This window comes from Pyrus communis, chromosome 3 (assembly GCF_963583255.1).
Source record: "Pyrus communis chromosome 3, drPyrComm1.1, whole genome shotgun sequence".
Lineage (NCBI taxonomy): Eukaryota > Viridiplantae > Streptophyta > Magnoliopsida > Rosales > Rosaceae > Pyrus > Pyrus communis.
In genome coordinates this window covers 27,151,770-27,169,596 of record NC_084805.1, presented here as the reverse complement: position 1 = coordinate 27,169,596, position 17,827 = coordinate 27,151,770, and the positions used below count along the sequence as shown (strand labels likewise).

Here is a 17,827-nt window from a genome sequence, read left to right as displayed (position 1 = left end):
TTTTGTTTAGATACATACATTCTTTTGGTTTTCTCTCTTTGAGCTTCACAATTTTGATGAGGCAGGTGGATGCAAGAAGAAATGCTAAAATAACTCTTAAAAGCGGGACCTTCATGAACTCTCTTTTACCTCACATTTTTTGCACAATGTTTTATAATGTTGGTATAGGAATTGACGTTAAACTGAATGTGACAAAGAGTCCCACTTGTGAGAAATTCCTCTTAACAATTCTCATCTACTAAGACAATTTACCTACAATTTGAGGAACACTCAGTGAGAATTAATTATCATCTTGTCCAGTACCTAATGTGAAAATGAAGAGGACTGTTCATATCAGTCCCTTAAAAATCAGTCTCTGGGCTTATATTTTGTAGTGAAATGCATGGACTATGGGACAATTTTTACATACTAAATAGTGTATTGGAGAAATGTAAAGGAGACTATTTCAAAGTATTTTTCATGGATCATTGATCACCTCATAATTGAACGTCAATTCATGTGTCAACGTTATAAAATATTGTATTAAAAATATAAGATGACAGAAAGCTCATGAAGTGTTCCAATTTTTGAATCTCTTTAGCATTTCTCACTTGTCAAATGGACCACTATTTTGGTTGGTGGGTAGACACACATGAACCTCTCTATCTAATTTTTGTAAGACTAATTGCCAATTTGGTCAATCAATCCAACCTTATCTTTCATTGGTTCTCTCACGTTAATTTGTTCCATTCTATTACAAGTTGAACCCAAAAACTTACACGTAACTTAGATTGACAATAATCTAATCTCATATTCAAAGCAAATAGACTTATCCCTTGCGGGGACCAAATTTTCTAATCAGCAAATCAACCTCCTTTTTATTTTCAATTAGAAGAAGAGCAGTTCATATAGACCATCCATTGACCGTACAATTTAAAATTTTGTTATTAAGAAAAAGAAATGTGAAATGTCTTTTGGATAAGCTGACCAGGTACATAGCACGGCTTGACTTTGAACAGGGAACAGAGAAAAGTAAATAAATTAAAAATTCAAGGTCGGTTGTGGAGTGGGTTTGCTTTATTTTGTTTTCTTTTAATAATTGAAAAAAGATGGTTCATCTTCAACATGTGAAAGTAGATATACTTGAGGGTTCAAAGTTGAGATGGAGAATTTGAACTTGGTATTTGATTAAATTATTCATATAATATTTTTGTATCATATTTTTATATTATTTTAGATGATATTTAATATGAACAATCATATCATTTGAATTAATTAGATTTTTAAATTTAGTTTATTATTTAATAAACTAATAATTAAGAAAAACTAATTAATTAAATGATGATTGTGGTATACGAGAAGTCTTTCTCTTTCATTTCCTTAGATTTTACAAAATTTTAAAATGATGTGACTATTAACATCAGATATCACCTAAAGTAATATAAGAATATTATATAAAAACACGATGTGACTATTAACATCAGATATCACCTAAAGTAATATAAGAATATTGTATAAAAACACGAATATCATTATTCTAAATTACTACGTGGGATCCTTTATGTCCTTCCGAATACTTTCGGACGTGTTAAGTTCTTTTGAAAAATACTTGGGTACTCCCCCGAGAGTGCCTAATTCCTGACCAAATGACATGGCCCTGTGAAATGGGAACAGCTGTCCCTTTTAATTCCGTATCAAAATTTTGCTATGTTGAGAACCAAACAGCCCTCTTCTTCCTCCTATTACCTCTGCCATGTCAAATCTGAACAAGCCCTATCCTCTTCCAACCTTCGTCAACCCCACCCCGTGACCTCGACGGCTCCGGCATCATGTGCAAGCTTCAAGCTTACTCGCCAAGCCGACGTCGATTCCTTAACCGAGATACCCCAATCCGTAATCCTCCCAAATTTTGTCGCCGATCTCACTGCGGTGTGCAGTCAGCGGTGGGAGGAGGGTGGGTGGGCTTGGTGGTGGTGGGAAAGGACGGTGGCTTGGGATAATGGGATGGAACTCATGAAAGGCTGGTAGTAATTTGGTGAGGGAGAAGACGTGTTTGGATAGCAGAATAAAATGTGTTTGGCAAAAAGGATAAAGGCTGATTGGTTATGTGTTAGCAGATTTGAGATGGACAGGTGTTATTATCTTGTTATTCCACGTATCCAAGTCAGTATATTGGGTACACTACTCCCCAAGGAGTACCCCATAAATTCTCCTTTTCTTTTCGCTCTTTTATCTTAGATGGTTTTGGAGATTTACATAATTTTTCATTTAAAGTTCTTGAAATTTAAAATTGTAGTTCATGAGATTGTCTACTTTGGTCATTCAATGAGAAACCTTCGTTAAATTAAAGGCGTTTTTTTGTCAAATCAACTTCTCATCTTGAACGGGTGGTTTCTTTAATTTAAAAGAGATTTTTCATAAATAGACCAAAATAATTTACGGTAGACAATTTCATAGATCATTTCTATTAATTTTAAAGCTCAAAAATTAAAATGAAGAGTTATAGCAATCTCATAACCATTTTGTGTAAAAAGTCTATCATTGTTCAATGTTTTCATTTTATCTACCTCTCCATCTTAAGCCAGCTCAGGGATATCCTTTTCATAGTAGAGTAATGCTAAGTAGATTGTAGAAAAAAATTTTGAAAATTAAATGACATGGAAGTTAATAATTGGGTTATGACTTAAGCATTGATAAATATGTTCATTCCTATTGGTGACAAATAATAATTTTGTCGACAAATTTAGTCTTCCTAACAGTACCCTAAAAAATTAGGTAAGTTAATCAACACTTAAGTAATAATCCACTCATTGACTTCCTTATCATATAGTTTACAAAATTTAATCTACAAATTTGGTCTACCTGAAATTACCCACCAATCTCTCGAACTAAGAATAGTAAAATAATTAAATAATATAAAACTCTTTGAAAATCTGAAAAATAGTAAATTACAAGAGTGGTTATAACATGGAAACCTTTTGTATAAAATCCTAACACACTTGCTGATGTGTCTTAAGTTGGCGAGTCACTATCCTTTATTGAAATCTTAACAAGGCACACTATAATTGTTGATTAATGTTGCAGATTCCACGAGAAATTGTATGTAAGTATATAATGTTTTGCTATTTTTTTTAAATAGAAATTGTTTTCTCTTTCTGGAAGGCTAGTTTGAATGGAAGTTACACATCATGTTCTTCAAAAAGAAGACAGCAAACTGTCCAAGTAGTCACTTCCCAGGTCCTGGAACTCAAATACATCAAATTCATGATCACACATCTTATGCATGCTTGCCTTCCTCTTCACTGCAGGTTTTCTTTCCTCAACATTTTCTTCCCAATCGCTCAACCCTCTCTTCCGAGGATTCGAACCGATTGAGGATGAAGAAAGGCTGAAGCAATCCAATCCCACAGCCTTTGCAACTGTTTCAAGGGGGAAGTTAAGATGTGCCTTTGAGCCTCTAATTCTCAAAGCAGCCTTGTCATAAGCCAAAGCGGCCTCCTCAGCAGTCTTAAAAGTCCCAAGCCAAACCCTAGCCCCTTTTCTTGTTGAGTCCCTAATCTCTGCTGCATACTTGCCCCACGGCCGCCTCCTAACTCCGCGGTAGTGCTTCACAATTTCCACTTTCTTTGCTCTTTCGACCTTTGCTTCACATTCCGAATTTGTAGCTCCATTGCCTTCTAACTTGTCATTGCAAGACTGCTCCGTATTTTGTGCAGGACCAACAACACTGTCCAGAAGCTCCTCCCAGGCCTCAGTTCCCATTGATATCCACCTACCTAGACTTGGTAGCCTTTGTAGAACTTCCATTGAACCTTCTCTCCCATCAAGAGGAGGCATATCTTCCCAGGATTGAGACAATTCTGTTGCGTTTTTCGGTCCATCCACACCGATAAAGCTCGCCCACACGTTCTCTAGTACTATAGCTTCAGATGCTGGCTTTTCTGCATGAATATCTTCAGATGCTGGCTTTTCTGCATGAATATCACTATGTACAGTCATATTCACACAATTTGAAGTCGATATGAGGGGAGAGAAGAGATTGAGAGAATGGGCAATATAAAGGACTAAAGAGAGACGCGTGAACAGCTAAGTTTTTAATGAAGGGCCTGGAAACTTGTAGCTCAATCCAGCTGCTAAATGCATGGAGGATTTCAGGAGTTTAAGAGTTTAATAAAATGTGGGAATCATTATTAAGTCTCCCACATCGACTTGTGTGGTGTTCTAATCATTTGTGCGGCTTTATCGATGTAGATTCTATGCACTTAGGGTTTTCTATTGTCAAGACCTTCCACAAATTCATGAAGATTACATAAGAAACAAAGAAGAAGACGAATTGAAAGCTGGATAGAGTATAAAGTTGAGTTTTTATATTGGCATGCTTACACCTCTCGCTTCTAAACAATCCTAAAAACCTACTATAAAATCATTTTTTTTCTTAAGGTACTCTTTGAAAATAATTGCAGACAGATGGCTGCAGCATTCAGAATTGTATTTTAGGACTCAACTGAGACAATATAATATCATATATAGATGGCACTTGGCAGAGTCAGGTGGAAAGGGATTTGGATCATTTGAGGATTAATTAGCAAAATTATCCCATCTGAACATAATTAATTAATTCTTGTTGCAAATCAGATCCCTTTGACCTGAAGCTACTGATTTCACAAGTAAATTCTTGTGTACCCTTGAAAAAAGATATAATATGAGAGTTCTAAAATCTTTTTACCACACAGAGAAGAGACTGCAAAATTGTAAAGTCCAAAAGTGCTGCCCTATACTAATTTACTTGAAGACATTTCCAAAAGAACATTATTTTATCATCGAAAAAACTTCAAAGAGGGTCATTTGAAATTTACATGGAAAATATAATTGTTAAATAATTGTAAAACTCCATCCAATCCAACCTTGTGATATTCATTTTTTGGACTAATCCAGTCCCGTCCAAGGAACCCAGAAATGGCAGTGAACATGGTATCCAAGAAATGCCACGGTATCCAACCTTGTGATATTCATTTTTTGCAATAAGCTGGCATATCTTAGAGCCCAAGAAATGCCAGCTTGATTAACAAGTAGATGCACAAATACAAGCTATCAATGTCCTAAACTAGCCGCACGCTTCACTTAGAATAATAATATAATAGCTAGCTAGCGAGAATAAAAACAATAAGGGCCGATGACAAAAGGGGAGGTTTGATTTGCAGAAGATCAAAGCAAGCTAGGGATGTTGTTATGTAGATGCGGCGTACGAACATGATTTGGAGTGGAATATTTATCAAAATCCGTGGGTGCATTTGAATTAGGCGTGTTAGAAATGTATTCAGAGCCAAAGGGTTTGACTTTGATCACTTCTCTTTGCTTCTGTTGATGGCAAAAGGATAACATATTGTTGCAAAGCGTAAGTTGTTTGGCAACTCTCGCTGATTTTTCACTTGTGCTAGGATGTCATGCGCTCCCTCAAGCTTCAACTTGATATTGTCTTTTTAAGACCTAAACGTTTAGTTGGCTAAGACATTGTGTCATATTTGTATTCAAATTCCATTATCCCTGCTTCATAAAGTAGAAAAGATCTAACTACATTTTACACACTCCGCGTTTTGCATAATATTTGAAAAATGCCACAAAGCTTTAATTTTCGCATATTACATCATGAGATTTTAAAATTGAAAAAGTATGTTTTCTATTTATTTGATTGTATAAGCTTTCATTATAATGACGATGTGGCATACGTGAGACCAATTTATGAACTTCATAAAAGCTACACTGTCACTATTGGGATCAAACTATGTGACGAGGAGTTGTCGTTTTAGAAAACAAAGCATTATAGTTGAGATCGTTGAGAAGTCAATGCTCCATATGTGAATAGTTGTGGTATGTATGCTGCAAATGTGGATTCCACACTAACTAATAAATTGCCTCGCACTTATCCTATTATTAATTTAATGAAGGACTAGACAACCGTCAAAATAACACGGGGCAAAAATCCTTGTGGGATGTAAAAATGCTTCGTTAGGGAGGGTTCCGCCTAGTGAGAAGCACTTGCACGAGTAGCGGTGACGAAGCAGGAGTGAGAATGTCGGCTTGATTAACATAAACATTGGTGAGGATTAATGCCTTCGAAAACCTAAGGATTCCTCTGTAAGATTCATTCACGAAGGATGAGTCAGGGCCTAAGATCAGGCTGAAAAGTGTAGTCAACGACTCTAAACTTAAAAGAATATAAAACTGAATAAAACTTTTATAATATTTTTCTATCAGATGTTCTAAATCAAATTATTAATAAATATAGCAAATAAGTTTGTGCAGCTATTGTACAGTTATGCACATCAGCTTTTGCGTAGGAACGGTGCTGGCAATTCTCTCCAATGGCAATGATAGACAAGCTCATCGTGCTAGAATACATTTTTTTTTTTTTTTTGTTTTTACCTCACATTAAAATTGCAAATTGATATGTAAAGCATGAATATTAATCTCATTAATGATATATTATCTATTTATCCACAAATAAAGAATGAAAAATAAGAAGTGTTCTGTTTGTACAATTTCAATGCATTTGTACGTCGTAAATCCAGATAATCCAGATAAGTACGTTTTTTGGGCTTCACTGCACCCCACACAGAAAGCATATTAGTTAGAACTTGTTTAAACTAGCATTCCGCTCTACAATTGGTCGTGTCATCAAGGACTATAATTGATCAATTACTATAGTCGTTCATGAAGATCTTATAACCCAAGTGAGTGCAAAATAAAATGCAAGCATACGTGTCAAGGTTATATTGTGAAAAAATTGCGTTATGTTCGACCAGGAAATGATTATTACGTGAAATGATTATTACAATTACTCACATGAGTAAAACAAATTAGTCGAACCTTCAACTCTGGTACTTAAATTCTTTTGACAACAATCGATACAATTTAAGAACCACCAACTGATTTCTTGTGCATACATCACTGTGTACCCCGAGCCAAATTCTCTTATACGAAGAGTGCTTCGGAAAGAGTTTCGAGAGCCTTGTCAGCAATGATTTTGTACATTTTTTCAGTTGGATGAACAGCATCCCAGTATACGTACTTTGCTGGGTCAGTGCATGTCTCTAGTCCCCGGCATGAATCTCCAAATTCTATGGCTCCAGTCCCGCAGCATCCTTTTGAAGTTTCAGCCAAATCTGCCAGTTTTCACAAAACTTTTTAGTTTCTTTTAGTTATAACACAGAATTTGGACTTGTCTCCATTATCTGGTGTCAAGTAACATGTCAAATCAAGTATCAAATCAGATACGAATTACTTATTTTTAATAAATTTATGAATAAATAGTAATCAGAAAAATTGACTGACCATATAATTTTGGGTTATTTATGGCATTTTGTATAATACCATAAGTATCAACAAAACCAATTTTCATTCTGGATGTTTTGGTTATGGCCTCCAATTTCTTTTGCATCCTGGAACCCAACGAGAATGCCACTTTGTTGTAATTTTCAGCACATGCTGTCACGTCCATTAGCGTTTTCACTAGTGGCATGCACCCCAATGGTGGAACCCCAACCACAACCAATCTTGTCGCTCCTATCCTCTCCATTTGCTGCACCAAAAATAAACTTAAAAAATGTTTAACAATACAGATTACAGATGTGTACGCAGTTTTTCTCTTTTTGCACACCTCTCTTTGTGTCTCTTACTTTACTTTACCTTGATTGATTGAATTCAAAGGCCAAGATAAAAAGAAATGTATGCAGAAGGAGAAAACAGGTGTGTCGAAACCATTTCGTAGGGATTTTATGAATTCAAACATTTTAGTTAGGGCCGAAGATTAGGAGATTAAAGAAGAGGACCTGAATGCCATTAGCCATGCAAGAGACCAAGTAATTTTGGTACTCTTCAACACTGAACTGCTTGGGTCGAGTTGGGTCCAAGTAGTAATTTTGGACAAAGTCATTTGTGCCCATACTCAATACGAGTACAGCAGTTCTAATAATATCCTCAGCCTTCTTCTGACCTACCAATTTTATCAGCTTGACTTTGTAATGCAAAAAATACTTCAGCTGTCTGGGAAGAGACAATACACTCTGTTCAATCAACAAAAAGAAAATTGATATACATTAGTTTTCACTTGTGATTATGTGACCGTCACACTAAAATTTCTCGTTAAAAAGTATTCCATAGTCAGTTACCGAAATGTTGGCGGTCAAATCATCATAGCCGGAACCAGCTGATGCGAAACTAACACCATGCGGCAGATCTTGCAACTTCAAATTGGTGTCAAGAAATGCTGGGATTATTTTTGTGTAGCCAAGGGCATCCGCTGGTAATTGATCATAAATCGGAAACATGCAAGGTAATTGAATAAACACAACATATAAAATACAAGTAAATTAGTCATAATGTGACTAATTATGAATTAAAACTGTGTTACGTACCAATAAAATCTGTGGCAAGTCTTCCATTAGAGAACCTTCCAGTAGGGAGGCCATTGAAGAAGTCTTTCCCATAAGGAAGGAAGTTGCCCTTCAGGAAGGTTGGTAGAACATTGTTGTTGCCAGGATCAACACTTGAATCTCCAAACACTAAGACACATGTCACGTTGTTCCGAGCAGCGACTTCCCTCACTCGGCCAATGTCGACTGCTCCTGAGAGCAACGGAAGCAGCAAACCCAACGTTACGATCAGCACACCCATCGCCACCATTTTTTAATGCATTAATGCTTTTCTGTGGAACTTTAATAGGCCTCCAAACACTAAGATATTAATGCATTAATGCCACCCTTCACCTCTCCTTTAATAGGCCGGTGATAATTAAATGACTGATATTGTTGGTTGAGTAAGATTAGTAGACTAAATTTGCAAATTAAATGATGTATCACCAATAAGAAATAATTATGTTAATCAACACCAATAAGAAATAACTCAATCATCAACTTCCATGTTGTTTAATTTACAAAATTTGATCTACAAATTTAGTCTCCCTAGCATTAGACTGGTAGGTTTTGATTCGTCGACAGTGTTCTCATTGATGGATATATATGTTGTAAAAGGGCTGGTTTGCAATAAGGGAAGAGAATTCAATGCTAGCTACTGAAGCAGATGTCAAACATAAATGTGGACATGGCAGAACCTGCAAAATGCACATGAAAGTTATTGAGCTAAACCAAGGTCAAAAATGATAACAACACTAATCTCTTAACATGTGCGTTGGTCGAGTTGGCCCAGTTCTCTTCACACATGAACTCCACAAATAATAGAAGGACTTACCTGAAGTGAAATAGGGATATACATCAACGGGTTGTAGGGTGTCCAAAATTAATTATTCGACACATATATGATAGATAAAACACATTGTAGACCATTAGTTAGCGTCTCTGTTTCATGCACAACAAATAATGATTTTACCCACTCATTTTTTCCATGTATAAGGAGGCTTCTACCTTCTATTTTTTCTATATATGAGGAGGCTTCTACCTTCCAATTACAGCATGTCAAATCTTCAGTTCCTAACCTTACCAATATTATTCCAACTTAATCACTTATTGCTAAGGGTGCAACTTGGGTTGGGTCAACCCAAATCTGTCCATGCCAACCCGATTTCAAACTCAATAGAGCGGTTTAAAATAAAGTAAAAACCCGTCCAAACCCAGCCCAACCTCAACCCTATTAATTATTGGGTTGGGTTGGGTTGGGCTGATGCTTTGCCCGTCCATGCCAACCCAAACCCAACCCCATTTCTAGCCCAAATTGCTCATGGACATATTACCCGTCCCATTTCATATTATATAAGCTACTCGAAGTTTGTTGTTTGGTTTTCATTTGAAGCAATAAATGATTTTGTTGATTTTACGTTTCTTTTGGTTAAAACGTTGGTATTGTCTATGTAAAATTGATTTTAAAATATTTATGATGTTATTTAGTTCAAAATTTGAGATTTATCTTATAAAATAATGTGTTACAAAATTGAAATTGATAAGGTTGGGCAAACCCGAACACAATTTAAACCCGAACCCGAATTAACCTGAACCCAAACCCAAATTAGGAATGTTGGGTTAGGGTTGGGTTACCATCTAACCTGCCCGAGTTGCACACCTACCTATTGCCAGACATTGGGTTTTATCACAAGGTCTCAGTGTTATTAGGATGAAACTATATGCTTGTATATTGTATATTATTTTCTCAATTCTCCGATTTGGGACTTATACTCAACACCATATTATCTCTTTCTCTCGAGGTTTTACTTTCTCAAAGGCTTGAATGTAAAATGTACAATTATATTTACAGTGAATTATAAACTACTATATACGTAGACGTAGCCCAATTCAAATTGAACCACACACAAACACAATATTTGTGTGATTATGAGTCTTGCTTATGTTGATCCGATTTTGTGCATCGACCACATGATATGTATTCTAAATGAGATATATCAATAATTAGGAGGAAACAGTAGCCCGGTCTCGGCGTTTTAAGCAACAAATTCATGTATAGCATAAACTGGACCACGCATATCCAGTGGGTCGGCTAGCCTGCCTAACCAACAAAGTTAAGAACAAGTTGGACTATTGCAACGTGCAAGAAACGTTCTCAAATATTCTTCCGCACACTTCTGTGTATTATTTACTTCCAGATTTAAAATATGCATCCATGGACCATACTGTCTTCTGTAAGAAACCCTCATTACAGAAAGGCTGAAACAAACTAATAAGCAGAGCTGCTTCCAATAATTAGCCTCCTTTGGCGGTGAAACAATATAGCTTTATTGCTGGACAGAACTAAATGCTTCAATAATTTTCTGCAAATCTTTAAAGATCAGGTCAAGAAATTGGGTCTGCCATAACTCGAAACCCAATTGATATTGTGATATATACGTTGTAGGGTTTTATCTTGCATGTGTTGGTCGATGATATCGGTTCGAGAAAATATATAACTAGCATATTTAGTGGTTGAAGAGAAAGTAGGTAGTGCAATTTTAAATATTCAATAATTCATCGATTGATTTGACCCAAAAGAAACTCATTGATTAATCTTGTAGCTGCTGAAGGTTGTAATGCACAGATATTTCTTTTTTTTTGAGGAAGTAGTAATATACAGATTACGACTTTATTCGATCGCATCATTTCTCTGCCCAGAAATTGCTTTCTTTTATTGAGGTTTAAGGTGGTAAACATCATTGTCATTGATCATAAAGATTTGGGTTCTGCTTGTGCCCAACTTGAAGTTAGGATGTCTCAGCTCAAGAGACCAGGCATTATTTAAGTGCTGAAATCGATCATAAACCTAACTTAATTGAGGGGTGTCTGGTAGTAGGACCGGTGAATAAGAAATGTATATGCATAAAAGCTAAAAATTGAAAAAATGTTTAAGTTGTTTCACTTTCAATTTCAGATTTTTCCTTCCTTCTTCCATCTCCTCCTTCCTCCATTGCTCCACTGTATTATTATTCCTATCTTATCTCATGTACTAGAAAATGTAGTTACCAAAGAGCCTTTGAACGACAGATAAACACACAAGTTTTCTTTCATATATATTGTGTTCTGCGCAGTTCACCATATTTATTTTGAGGAATGCTGGAGTCATTTACTTGCTTAAATCAATCATCTTTATATATAAAGCCAACTAGCCAAGGGCCCAATGAACAGTATTTTTGGTGTCACAAACTTCACAAAAATAATTAGACAAAAATGCCCCTTAAACAAAAAACTTCAAAAGCAACCCAAAATAATGCATCAAATGTGGCTGGGGTATTTTCATCATTTTAACAGTGTTTTTTAATAATTAATTTTTTGTACAGTTTTTTTTTAATAATTAAAACCTCATAATAGTCTAGCAATAATGTGATTCAATCAGTTATTCATTAAATATTATTCTATCTATTTTTAAACACGTTCAAAACATCTTAAGAGGTGTGTAATGCCAGTTATAAAAAAGGTCTTTCGTATGCAGATAATAATGTGATTAAATTAGTTGTCAAATGATTTTTTTTTTGAAAAAACGATATTATCTACATTAAGTGGGAGGGGGGTGGCCTTAGCCTCACAATGACTAATAATAATGTGATTCAATAAGTTATTTATTAAATATTATTTTCTCTATTCTTAATATAAATTCAATAGAGACCGATATTATTATGTGAATTCAGCTGGTTTAATTGATTTATGAGGGGTTACTTCAAGCATGATCTAAGATTATTTATTTACTTCAAATATTTGACTGTCCTTTTGTCAATTTACATATATAAATACATTTAAAACGTGTAAATCGTGCGTAGCACGCCGTGATTCAAATGCCTTCTACACGCGCGTGACGCGTGCATGAAGGCTACTAAACTTAACTAAGGCTCATCTAGCTTTTTTTTTTTTTTTTTTTTTTTTTAATAGTGATAAAGGCAAGAGAAAATAAATGAGATAAAAAAGGGTGTGGAAAAATGGTAGTAAGAGGGGTAAGGAAGAAATATATATGGAGAAAAACTAAAAACATAAAAAATGGAAGAATTTTTAAGTTATTTTCACATTTAAATTTACATTCTCGATGTTCCTAAAATAAATGAGATAAAAAAGGGTGTGGAAAAATGGTAGTAAGAGGGGTAAGGAAGAAATATATATGGAGAAAAACTAAAAACATAAAAAATGGAAGAATTTTTAAGTTATTTTCACATTTAAATTTACATTCTCGATGTTCCTTCTATCCATCTCCTTCCCTCCATTGCTCCTCTTTTACACGGAAAATTTGAAAAATAGATGAATTGCGGAAACACTCGAACCTTTAACCCAAATTTGTAGACTTGTAAGATTTTAGCTACTTGAGTTAGGTTCGAGCATGACTATATTTCTTGATCTCGAGTGCTCTTGTGGCTATATTTCTAGTCTTAAATTAGAACATGAAAAAAAAAGGGTTATAAGTCTTCAGGAAAATTAGCTATAAAAGAAAGAATTTAAACTTTGGTTGGTAAAATAGAAAGAAAAATACGAAACACATGAACAACATTAGTCTTTACGAAGTAAAGTTTCTATACAAGCAAAGCACTAAAGATCCAAACTTTATCTTAATTCTAAAAATATTTCTTTAAATGAACAACCAAGTCCTCCGTTGTAGTCTAGTTGGTCAGGATATTCGGCTCTCACCCGAAAGACCCGGGTTCAAGTCCCGGCAACGGAATTCTTTTTTATTTTTCAAATTTCTCTTTTGTTCCAAACACAAATGACGTCAGTCCGTCTCCGTCTGCGTGGGTTTTTTGGCGGGAACATAAACTCAATGCGAATTAGGGTTTCGAAATTCTGGCAGAGGAAAAGATGGAGAGGCCCGGCAGTACGAGAAACGTGGGAGGAATCGAAGAGAACATATTAGCGATCCTCGGGTCTTCCGAAGCTAAAGACAATCAGGACGCCTACGAGGATAGTAAGTCTTAATTCTGTTGTTCCCTTTTTGTTGATAATTTCCTGTTTGGCTGCTGAGAAAATTCGTCAAGAAAATGAAGTTGGGGAACTAAAATTGGTTCCTCTATCAGTTGCTTCAACTCTGTTATATATTATAACGGGAATCACACCGTTTTATCTGTATTTTTTCTTCCAACATTTTTGGGCGTTGTTCAATCGTTGCTTGTTTATTTGGAAATTGGTGAACAGGAATCACTTTTCTCGAAGCCGTTCGTGCTGCTTCCATTGTACCGAAAGATGGAACTCCACCTACCTAGTCTCTCTCTCTCTGTTTAAATTCAAAAAGAAGGGAAAATATTGGATCTTTAGAGGAAATTACCTTGTTTATAGGTTTATAGGCATAAAGTTTCCCGAAAGATGGATTTTTTTTGTTTATTATAATCGATGTTTCCGATATATCTTTGCCCAAATAACCAATTTCTGTTCGTGCCATTTGTTGGACAGTACCATGTTTGAGGCAATCTTCTCCATTTAGATAAGGTGCCCAATGCTCACGTTAATATTCAATTTGTGTTTTTATACAATCAGATGGTGCAAAGTTTCTTACAAATTTACTCTTCCTGTATTTTTTTTAGCGTTTCCCTCGAGTATATTCTTATGATGCAGATAAATCAAAATCATCCAGTAGCCTACCTGTATTAATCGTGGTTGAAGAGGTACTAAGATTTTATCTTCTCCCCATCTGTTTGATATGTTGGACTGACTCATCTTGTATCAATTAAACGCCATTTCTGTGTGCTTGTTAGGCTTGGTTTCCATTCGCCTTCAGCTCTGAAATCATTAGTAACGAAAAGGGAGCTGCTAATAACTCCGGGAGACCAGTTGACTCATATGTGAGTTAGATTTTTTGATCATAATTATAATTGTTGTGTGAAAAGCTAGTTCACTTTATTATGTTTAAGATCCTAGTGATTGATGACAATTCCACCTGATTTTATATTTTTTGTTTTTGAGCTCCCGTTGGAATCTTATCTTTGTTTTGGTAAGCTCATCTCTTGCAATTTCACCTTGATTGAAGTGTTCTCTTGCCAACTGCAGAGTTTCCAACTTTTGATACAAGAACTTGTTGATGCAACTGGTGAAGCAAACTTCCAAGCATCAGAAACAAAGGTTAGTTTACTTGCAGTAAGATCATAGAAAATGTATAAGAGAAGATTTTGAATTTGCATTTTCTTTGAATATGTCTAATAAAATGATCAGAGAGCATAATATGACCGTATCGTTCTTGAGCTTTCATTCAATCTGTGGTTTTGGGTTTTGATTGAGTTTTATGTTTTTGGTAGTTTAATGATATAGACTTACTTAACCTGCTTAGTCTTGCTTCCCTGGGTAAGCGAATTTGCCCATCTCTTTTTGGTCTTATTTGATCTTTTGTTGCAGTCCTTGGCAAAGATGCTATTGTTTCAATACCTAATTAATGTTTTGGAATGGGATTTTATACCACGTAACTGTATCTATAAAGGTAAATTGATATCTTCTTATCTGTTATGTTATGTACCTCTAGCTTTCTGGAAGTTTTAAGTTGCTCCTTATTGTATGCAGAAACCACAAACTGGGTAGTTCTGAGAGAGTCGTTACTCAACATGCTTCTGGTATTCTCTCTCTTTCAAGCCATGAATACTGAAGAGCCCGTTTCACATTGCCGATACATTAATTGATTCTTATACCACAACTCTTACCCTCAAAATTATCTTTTGAAGGTGTGAAGGATTGCTTGACGAAGCTTGATGAAGGATTGCTTGACGACGCCCCTCAAAATTGATTCTTATACCACAATTCTTATACCACAACTCAACATGATTCTTAAACCACACAAGCTTGATGAAGGATTGCTTGACCATTATGTGTAACCTGTATCAAACCCATGCTGGATTCACTGATGATCTGATATGTTCAAAGAACTCTGTGGCACAACCTGCTGAAAATTTTGATACTGGTCCTGCAATCGCTTTACTCGAGATAGGAAAGAATACCTGCAAAGCCATGCAGAAGTTTCTAGTAATTGTAAGCCCCTTAGAAATGTTTTTATGGAGGTTTTGTATGATGAATTTCAGAATTGTCACTCATTTTGGACTTTTCAGATAATGGAGCTTGATGCATCCAAGCAGAGTGCAGATACGCAAGGTTCTACTACCAGAGCTGATGGCATCAGGTACTAGTTTGTTTTCTTGATTGAACGGTAGTTGCTCGCTCTCTCTCTCTCTCTCTCTCTCTCTCTCTCTCTCTCTCTCTGCTTATATATCATCTTTTATTTTAATATTTTTTTTATGCAAAAACACTTTTCACATTTGGTGCAGAACTCCTCTGTTGGAGATGATTTTGGAGGAACTAATGTACAATAAAGAGATTCTTGACCCATTTCTCCAGGTTCAAATTGTTTAATTGCTATCCCTCACCCTCTCCCATTTGTGGTTTTCTATGTTTCTGTATCCCTACCATGGGTGGCAGCCAGTACCGTTGACTTCACACCTAAGAAGTTCCATTCATCTGTTAAATTTTGACGGGGGGGCGTTCATTTGTATAGCTGTTTACTGAAATCTGATGCTTTAGAAACATTGTTCTTGGTGCTTATAGCATGGCCGCTGTTCTATCTTCAAGTGTAATTGGGTTCATATGCACTTTGTGCCTCATTAGCAATTTCTTTGAGTTTGTTAAGGGTCTTGTATTTCATTAATTTCTAACCTTCAGTATTAATATGTAACAATTTTTTATAAGTTGGCCACGAGTTCTTATTCCTTCTGCCAGTTTATTTTATGAGGTTGCATTTGCAGGTTTTCGATGAACCTAAATGGAAGCTTAAGATTGTTGTTCAGTACTTGTGGAAATATATTGCTAAGGTAAGTTTTCAGAGTGCGTTTATATTGTCCTGGCATTATTTTTATTTGTTATATTGCCTGTTGTCTGTTAATGTCCTCACTTAATTGTATTCTACATGTCGTAGCCTTCCATTCGCACTCGTAAGTCAAATGGTCCTCCAGATGATGATGCATCTTTCAACGGAGCGTTGAAGTGCTTTTCAAATATCACCAGTGCAAGAAGTACCATAAAGAAGATTAGGACAGAAGTAGTACAGTTGCTTTTAGCACATGGATTTCAGGTGATTATTCTCTTTATTCATTCCAGGGTGATGTTTTGGTTGATTCTTCAAAGGATGTGATGTCATTTTTCCGTAACATTCTTATTGAGTCTGCGCCTGTGTGCATTGGTTACAGAAGTGTTCGTCTATGGATGGTATGTACCACGTAGATATAGCTTGTCTTTTCTTGTGGGACTACCGAACATTGCCTATTACCATGTGCCATTGATTACATGGTGTTAATGCAGTCGATGGCGTTTAGAGGGCATTATGCGAGCGAAATGACCCAAAATTGTCTGAAAAGGCCTTAGATGAGGTCTTGTTTCCCAGTTGGATGACATTTGGACAACTGGGATGAGTCGATATACATTTATCTCCGATTGGATGGCTAAGAAGACATAGTATGTACGTGTATGTGTGCACGAGCACGCAGCCATATTTAATCCTATGACACACCAAATGGCTTTTTATCTTATGCTATGAGACTTACGATGTTAAGTCAATCAGAGTAGCATGTCTTACACTTTAACCGTAAGTTTCTTATACTTTCTAAGTCCTTTTCAGGCTCATTTGTCGCTGCCATGTGAAAACCGTCTGGTTGGAGACGCCTCTGCTTCCGATGAAGAAACAAGTAGTGGCTCACTTGTTGAAATATGCGAGAATATAATATCAGCATTCAAAAATATGAACGCAGCAGACAAGTAAGTTCTGAATCAGAATCAGTTTTTACTTGTTTGTTTCTTTATTTCCTTCGCACATGAGGAGTTTTAACGAAACACTTCCAGTACTATTCACTTTTAACGAAAAACCACATTTTTACATTTTCCGAGTACCATTCACTACACATTTATTTGTCATTTTTCATTAAAACTAAAGTTTTTTTTTTTTTTTTTTTTTAATTTTTCGTTAGTTTTCCTTCACACGTCTGTTATAAACAGTAGGTTTAAGCACGTAGGCTTTTTATTTATAAGTTTTAACCTCGTATTATTACCAAAACATGGTTTAGGCGCATGGAGATCTCGTCACTCGGAAGGGAAGCACTATTTACGGCAGCTACGATGTTATCAGCAGAGTTATAATATGTTACAGGTAACCTGATTCGAAGCTCTAGTATTTATACGCGTATTGGCTAAACTTGAATCTTGAACACGTCTGTTTATCAGGAAAGATTCTGATCCTAACCTACAGCAACTGTAATTTTTTGTCTGAAGAACCGATATCTGAGCTTTGCTTGTTTCCGCGTTTTTCAGGTCAGCTGCGAATAGCATCCAGTGAAAGCTTAACACGAACTAAGGAATGTGCCGCGCGCTTTGTGTTTTATGGTCGGCCCTAAACCTTCATTTCCACCTACTTTTGT

At 35.8% G+C, this 17,827-nt stretch overlaps 2 protein-coding genes, 1 non-coding gene and 1 pseudogene across 3 annotated transcripts; 2 read left to right on the top strand and 2 right to left on the bottom strand.

Annotated features, from left to right (window-relative positions):
* Nucleotides 1-2,788: 2,788 nt before the first annotated feature.
* LOC137727256 (ethylene-response factor C3-like) lies at nt 2,789-4,403 on the bottom strand. Its single transcript, XM_068466110.1, has one exon. The coding sequence runs from the start codon at nt 3,976-3,978 to the stop codon at nt 3,175-3,177; it is 804 nt and encodes a 267-aa protein (XP_068322211.1). The 5' UTR covers nt 3,979-4,403; the 3' UTR covers nt 2,789-3,174.
* Nucleotides 4,404-6,768: 2,365 nt separating this feature from the next.
* Nucleotides 6,769-8,689, bottom strand: LOC137729781 (GDSL esterase/lipase At5g45950). Its single transcript, XM_068468805.1, has 5 exons — nt 8,394-8,689; nt 8,148-8,278; nt 7,809-8,042; nt 7,312-7,558; nt 6,769-7,142 (listed from the first exon to the last, which is right to left on the bottom strand). The coding sequence occupies exons 1-5, from the start codon at nt 8,659-8,661 to the stop codon at nt 6,952-6,954; spliced, it is 1,071 nt and encodes a 356-aa protein (XP_068324906.1). The 5' UTR covers nt 8,662-8,689; the 3' UTR covers nt 6,769-6,951.
* Nucleotides 8,690-13,043: 4,354 nt separating this feature from the next.
* TRNAE-CUC (transfer RNA glutamic acid (anticodon CUC)) lies at nt 13,044-13,116 on the top strand. Its single transcript has one exon. It is a non-coding gene; the product is annotated as a tRNA-Glu (tRNA).
* A 134-nt stretch (nt 13,117-13,250) lies between these two features.
* LOC137728542 (negative regulator of systemic acquired resistance SNI1-like) lies at nt 13,251-17,803 on the top strand (annotated as a pseudogene).
* The last annotated feature ends 24 nt before the right edge of the window (nt 17,804-17,827 follow it).